The sequence below is a fragment of the Ctenopharyngodon idella genome, chromosome 18 (assembly GCF_019924925.1).
Source record: "Ctenopharyngodon idella isolate HZGC_01 chromosome 18, HZGC01, whole genome shotgun sequence".
NCBI classification, from domain to species: domain Eukaryota; kingdom Metazoa; phylum Chordata; class Actinopteri; order Cypriniformes; family Xenocyprididae; genus Ctenopharyngodon; species Ctenopharyngodon idella.
This window is the reverse complement of record NC_067237.1, coordinates 34450658-34458006: the sequence shown is the minus strand read 5'-3', so window position 1 is coordinate 34458006 and position 7349 is coordinate 34450658. Positions and strand designations below refer to the sequence as shown.

At 38.8% G+C, this 7349-nt stretch overlaps 1 protein-coding gene across 1 annotated transcript; it reads left to right on the top strand.

Moving 5' to 3' along the window:
* Positions 1-414: 414 nt before the first annotated feature.
* Positions 415-4633, top strand: LOC127499613 (extracellular calcium-sensing receptor-like; the record flags this gene model as incomplete). The annotated part of the gene is made up of 6 exons (XM_051870004.1): positions 415-658; positions 882-1167; positions 1264-2019; positions 2133-2360; positions 3456-3579; positions 3726-4633. Coding segments are annotated over exons 1-6 (2511 nt in total), but the record flags the coding sequence as incomplete, so codon positions are not given.
* Positions 4634-7349: the final 2716 nt, after the last annotated feature.

The window sequence follows — 7349 nt, the reverse complement described above, 5'->3', positions numbered from 1 at the left end:
ACAATTTTCTGTTAGTCAAAAAGAAGCCTACATGTGTACCGATTTGAAGTGTAGCTACTGCAGAAAGACTGGTATCATCAATATATCATTTTAAAAAACATTGGCTTAAAAACATGTATTAAAAATATGTATTGACTGAGTACTGGTAGGCTATTTTTGACTTACTGTATATTAATATAGTGGCGCCGATTTAAAGAGGCACCATTTAGGCGATGGTCTCTTGCTACAGATTCTCACTAAGGGCTAAGCCCCCCTGATGATCAAATCTTAGAACCGCCCCTGCATAATGCCTTCTGACAAAACTCTATCATAGTTTACTCATGTACAGCCCTATGAAATCATTTGCTATGCTCTCATTCATTCACCCATATTAATTAGGTCTATAACAGTGCAAATACTGTCTCAGGTCAATTGCATTTGGTAGCTGCTCTTTCTTTTGAATCTTTGGAATGATTCTCTTTCTTTACACAGTCCTTCTTTTCCATCACCTTTATACAGAGGCAGAAATCACACTTTGCCGAATGATGGGAGATCCTAAGAACCCACTACTTTCCAAGGATGGAGATGTAACTATTGGAGGAATTTTTGCAATTCACAGTAAAGAAACATTACCTTCATTTGAGTTTAAGCAAAAGCCCCAGCCTTTATCATGCTCCAGGTTTGTTACATTGTAAATATTGAGAAAAAATAGAGCAGATAATATACTTAACTTAAACATGTTTAAAATTAAAATGCACTGCATTGTATCTAAAAAGTCAATTGATTACAACAGACTAATAAAATTGTAATATTATTGTCTTTTATGATTGAATATGCAATATATATAATGCAAATATTGTTCTTTGTCACATTATTTATTTGTTTTGTTTAATATTTCATAGTGTGAATCTAAGAGATTTTCGTCTGGCTCAGATAATGATCTTTGCCATTGAGGAGATTAACAGAAGTGAAAGTTTGCTTCCAAATGTTTCTATTGGCTATCGAATTTATGATACTTGTGGTTCAAGACTGTCTTCTATGAGTGCAACTATGGGATTGATGAATGGTCCAGATTTTGTGGCAGGGGAGACATGCAATGGACAATCTATTCATGGTATCATAGGAGAAACAGAGTCCTCTGCCACAGTGATTCTGTCCAGAACTACAGGACCTTTTAAAATTCCAGTGGTAAGAGTAACAAAAAAAGTTTGACATAATCATCATACTGATGACTGTTTCACTGTTTGCTCTTTTCTCTCTCTCTCTCTCTCTCTCTCTCTCTAGATAAGTCACTCAGCCTCATGTGAATGTCTCAGCAATAGGAAAGATCACCCCTCATTCTTCAGGACTATTGCTAGTGATTACCACCAAGGCAGAGCACTTGCATACATAGTCAAGCACTTAAGCTGGACCTGGGTGGGAGCGGTGAACAGTGACAATGACTATGGGAACTATGGAATGGCCATATTTCTGAATACAGCCCAGAAGGAGGGGATTTGTGTGGAGTACTCTGTAAAATTCTACCGAACAGAGCCAGAAAAACTCAAAAAAGTAGTACATACAATTACAAAAAGCACTGCAAAAGTGATTGTTGCATTTGTTTCATTTCTTGAGATGGGCTTACTAATTGAACAGCTGAGTATTCAGAATATTACAGGCTTTCAAATAATTGGAGTAGAGGGATGGATAACTTCAAAAAATTACATCACTCCAAATAGTTTTGGTTCACTGGGAGGATCACTGGGTCTTGCACTGAGAAAAATCAATATTGAAGGGTTTTCAGATTATGTTACAAAAGCATTCTGGGACACAGCTTTCCCATGCTCACAGAAGCAAGGGAATTCTTCTCAGTATGCATTAAGCTGCAGCAGATATCAGGATCTACTTGTTCTGAAAAACTACAATGAAGATGTGCCTGACCACAGATATTCAAGCCATGTCTACAAAGCAGTTTATGCTGTGGCTCATTCACTACACAGTCTACTCAAGTGCAAAGAACAAGAAGGTTGTGAGAAAAGCCTCACAATACAACCACAACAGGTAAAAATAAAATACAGATTAATAGAAAGGGGAAAAGATAACGTTTTTCTGTTTTAAAAATGTGTTAAAATACCTCAGTGATAATATACCAAAACTGTTTTTTTTTTTATTAGGTGGTTGAGGCTCTCAAAAAAGTAAATTTTACCGTAAAGTTTGAAGATCATGTGTGGTTTGACAGCACTGGTGCCACAGTAGCCCATTATGAAGTTGTGAACTGGCAGCAGGACTCAAATGGATCATTCCATTTTAAACCAGTGGGATACTATGATGCCTCACTGCCCCCTGACCAGCGCTTTGTGCTCAATACTAAAAACATTATCTGGGCAGGAGGACAGCTGGAGGTAAATAAAGTGTTTGTAAAATGGTGTTAAGTTAAATTGAGAGAATATAATATTAAAAACTAAAAAAGTTACTGCTTGAATTGACCTTTATGGAAAAAACAAAACAAAAACAAAACAAAAAAACAATGATACTACTTTATGTAACCTAAGTAAATGTACTATAAAAATGAATGTTGCCTCTTCTCAAAGCTCTGCTCCTATGCAAAGTTTAGAACAGAAAATGTGGTTCCACCACACAAAACCACTGTATGACTGAAAGTTGATTTAAAAAATGCTAATGTACCATTATGACTCCCATCTCTATGAGCTAACGCTAGCTGCGTTTACATGGCTCCTAATAATCTGATTGTTATCGGACTAGTAGCACAATCTGAAAAAAAGAGTCATATGTAACCACGTCAATAGGAATGAATTAACCAGATCTGAATAAAACTTTATTCGGATTGTAAGGGGTAGTTTATTCCTTTTGTAATCCGATCGAGGGGACATGTAAACACTTGATCGGATTGAAAACTGGAGAGTACTGCGCATGTGCAGTGACACAGAAATAGTGTAATGACGTGCGGAACGAGCTATTCTTCCTGTTGAATGAAGTGTCATAAATGAGTGTCCTGTCATTCTGAAATTCTCTTTCCACTCACCGACTGTGAAGTGAAGCAGGACATCATCCCACCAGTCCTTGTTTCAGACTCTTATCCACAAACTAATTTTGGGCACGGGAAGGGGCTCTTTTACTGCTTGATAAATACAAGTAGCACGGCTCAACGGTTCATGTGCTTGTCGTCGCCTCGTTAGGCCCCGAAATAGATAAATATTAAGTCTGCTGTTTAAAACAAAGAAAAGGAGGATGGTTAGTATGTGACAACAACGGGAAACTCAAAAGATTGTCAAAAGATTAAATCCGACCAGAAGCTTGTGACACATAAATGCGCACATCAACCCTATCACTTTGTTTAGTGTTCATGTAAACACTACGTTCGGATTCATCAATCGTAATGAATTTATTCAGGAAAAAAAAAAAAAATCTAGTACATTTTCAGAAACACATAATGACATTAATAAGAATTGGATTTTTTTTTTTTTAAACACACATAGAAGCCAAGATCCATGTGCAGTGAGAGCTGTCCTCCTGGCACTAGGAAGGCTGCACAGAAAGGAAGACCTGTCTGCTGTTATGACTGTATTCCATGTGCAGAAGGAGAAATCAGTAATGAGACAGGTAATAATAAGTCTTTCAATCAAAGTTTCAAAGAAATTTGGTTAGTTGTTCTTACTGTTATGGATGCTATTTCTTATCAAATGCGTTCATAAATTACATAAATTTCCTTTTGTCTCTGACTACAGTGATCATGAATTTCTTTCCAGATTCAAATAACTGCAAACAGTGTCCAGGGGAATACTGGCCTAATGCTAAGAAAAATAAATATGTTTTAAAGGCTGTAGAGTTTCTGTCATTCACAGAAGTTATGGGTTTAGTGCTAGTAATTTTCTCATTGTTTGGAGTAGGATTAACTGTGCTGGTGGCCATCCTGTTTTACAGCAAGAAGGACACACCCATAGTAAAAGCCAACAACTCAGAGCTGAGCTTTCTGCTGCTCTTCTCTTTGACTCTGTGTTTCCTCTGTTCACTTACTTTCATTGGTCGGCCCACTGAGTGGTCCTGTATGTTGCGTCATACAGCGTTTGGGATCACTTTTGTCCTCTGTATTTCATGTGTTTTGGGGAAAACTATAGTGGTATTAATGGCTTTCAAAGCTACACTTCCAGGAAGTAATATCATGAAATGGTTCGGCCCTACACAACAACGACTCAGTGTTCTTGCCTTTACACTTATACAGTTTCTTATCTGTGTGCTTTGGCTAACAATATCTCCTCCATTTCCCTACAAAAATATGAAATATTTTAAGGAAAAAATCATTATCGAGTGCAGTCTGGGATCTACTGTAGGTTTCTGGGCTGTGCTGGGTTATATTGGCCTACTGGCTGTTTTGTGCTTCATTCTGGCTTTTCTGGCTCGCAGGTTGCCTGATAACTTCAATGAAGCCAAATTCATCACATTCAGTATGCTCATATTCTGTGCTGTATGGATCACGTTTATTCCAGCTTATGTCAGTTCTCCTGGGAAATTTACTGTAGCTGTGGAGATATTTGCAATTTTATCATCAAGTTTTGGTTTACTATTCTGTATATTTGCACCTAAATGTTATGTTATCCTGTGTAAGCCTGAACAAAATACAAAGCAACATGTAATTGGAAAAACATATTCAAAACCCATTGAGAAATAAAATAAAATGTCTCTAGTAAAACTGTTTTTAATAGATTATTAAAAATAATATTACTGAGCAAATTCACAAAAACACTAGCATGTAAATTGATTTATAAAATCATTAAACTTTTATCCTCAACACAAGTATTATGCATCTTTGTGTGAGTTTTATCAATTCACAATACAATTCACATGTATTTGTATAGCGCTTTTCACAATACATATCATTTCAAAGCAATTTTACAGAAAATACATTTCATCATTACAATTTAGAGATCTGTATCAGATGTGATTGTGTCCAAATTCTGTAATTTCAGAAATGTACATATACAGATCACACAGTTAGCTAACAATGTATTAATTTAAGGCAGAAACAATGAGTTCATGGAAGTAATGAATACATGTTAACAATTATAAGGATATATAGCAAAATTTGGAATGGTGCATGTTCATCCAGAGTTTGCATTATCTAAAGTCCTCGTAGAGGTTGGGGTAATCTCTTCACAGGTGTTGAGGTATCTTAAGCCTTCATAAGAGGTTGGATCTAACTGGAGCTGATGCACTCTCTAGTCACCTTGGTATGGGTATCCCGAGATAAAACAGAAAAGTAAATGGAGAATAATTAGCGTAGCTGCTGTTCATAACATTAAGCAAAGATTATCATGTGCATTTGATCTGATATAACTGGAGTACAAGGATATGAGATGCTTTATGTGAATGCTTGGCCAAAGAGATGTGTCTTTAATCTAGATTTAAACTGGGTGAGTGAGTCTGAGCCCCAAACATTATTAGGAAGGTTATTCCAGACTTTAGGAGCCAAATGTGAAAATGTTCTCCCTCCTTTAGTGGACTTAGATATACTAGGTACTACTAGAAGCCCAGAGTTTTGTGATCTTAAAGAGCATGATGGATTGTAGGGTGACAGAAGATCGGTCAAATACACAGGAGCTAAACCATTTAGGGCCTTATAGGTCAGCAGCAATACTTTATAAGTGATATGGAACTTAATAGGTAACCAGTGTAGATATGATAAAATTGGTGTTATATGATCATAATTTCTTGACCTAGTAAGAACTCAAGCAGCTGCATTTTGGACTAATTGTAGCTTGTTTATTGAGGATGCAGGACAACCAGCTAGTAATGCATTACAGTAATCTAGTCTAGAGGTCATGAATTCATGAACTAACTTTTCTGCATCAGGCTTGGTTACATGTACAAGGGGCACAGCGAAACTTTACAAGCAAAGAGGTATGGATGTGCTCAAGTTCCCAAGTACTCACAAGTGACACCAATTATCGATCATGAAAACGTTTCAGCTTACTTATGTAACTATAATTCCCTGAGAAAGGGAACGAGACGCTGAGTCCGATAGGGACGCTTTGGGAACGCCCTCAGCGTGATTGCGTCTGATGCACGTATGTCAACTAGTCCAATGGTGAGAGTGAACGTCACGGGCGGGTGATATCACGACCAGGAAAGGATAAAGCACATCCGGTAAGACCGGTCTTCAGCTTCAATTGCTGAAGCAAATCGATCACAGGGATGCAGGGAGTATGGCAACGTGACACAGTGACTCGTTCCCTTTCTCTGGGAACTATGGTTACATACGTAATCTGAGACGTTCCCTTTTGAGGGAACTCACGCTGTGTCCAACAAGGGATGCTTTGGGAACAATATACCAAAACGCTGTACTTCCAAAATGCCTGTCTGTGTGAAACTGTGGCACACTAAGACGAGAGCACTGATGAGCCTGGAGCTGCATCCAGGTCGAGATCATAGTCTCTGACAAAAGTGAATGGTGAGGACCAACCCGCCGCATCACAGACCTCTTTGAGGGAAACCCCCAACAGTAAAGCCTTTGAGGCCACCATACTCCTGGTAGAGTGAGCTCTGACAGAAAGTGGAGACTGCTGACCAGAGACCTCATAAGCAAGTGTTATAGCCTCGACTATCTGCTTGCTAACTGTCTGTTTGGACGCAGGGCGACCCCTATTGTGTGGTCCAAAACAAACAAACAGTTGATCTGAAGTTCTCCACAGGGCAGCTCTGTGGACATATGTGTCCAGTGCTCACAATGGATACGCAAGATTCAACTTTTCCTGGTCTGGATTCGTGAAAGGAGGAGGACAGAAAGCTTGTAGTACTATAGGCCATGGAATATTGGTCAGAACCTTTGGTATATAGCCCAGTTTTGGGTAAAGGAACGCTTTGACCATCCCTGGTGCAAACTCAAGGCACGTAGGGGATACAGATAGGGCCTGAAGGTCTCCTACTCTTTTAAGGGAAGAAATAGCCAGGGGGAAAACAGTTTTTAACGTTTATTTAAATTTTTCTGAGACAGAATCCAGTGGCTCAAATAGAGCTGTAGATAAGCCTTCCAACACAATGGCCAAATCCCAAGCAGGAACCCTCATGCATGCTGCAGGCCTCAGCCTCAGAGTGCCACGAAGGAAACGATACGTCAAAGGGTTCTTCCCCACAGTTGTACCATCTACAGGGGCATGGTATGCTGAAATAGCTGATACGTAGACCTTTAGGGTGAACGGGGATAGCCCTGACGAGAAGCGATCTTGTAAGAACTCTATTACTGAACCAATAGGGCAGTTGACTGGATCTAACTGTCGCACATGACACAAAGAAGTGAAAAGTTTCCACTTCAGGGCATATAGTTTCCTTGTGGAAGGAGCTTTGGAGTGAAGAATGGTCTCTACAACCTCAGTTGA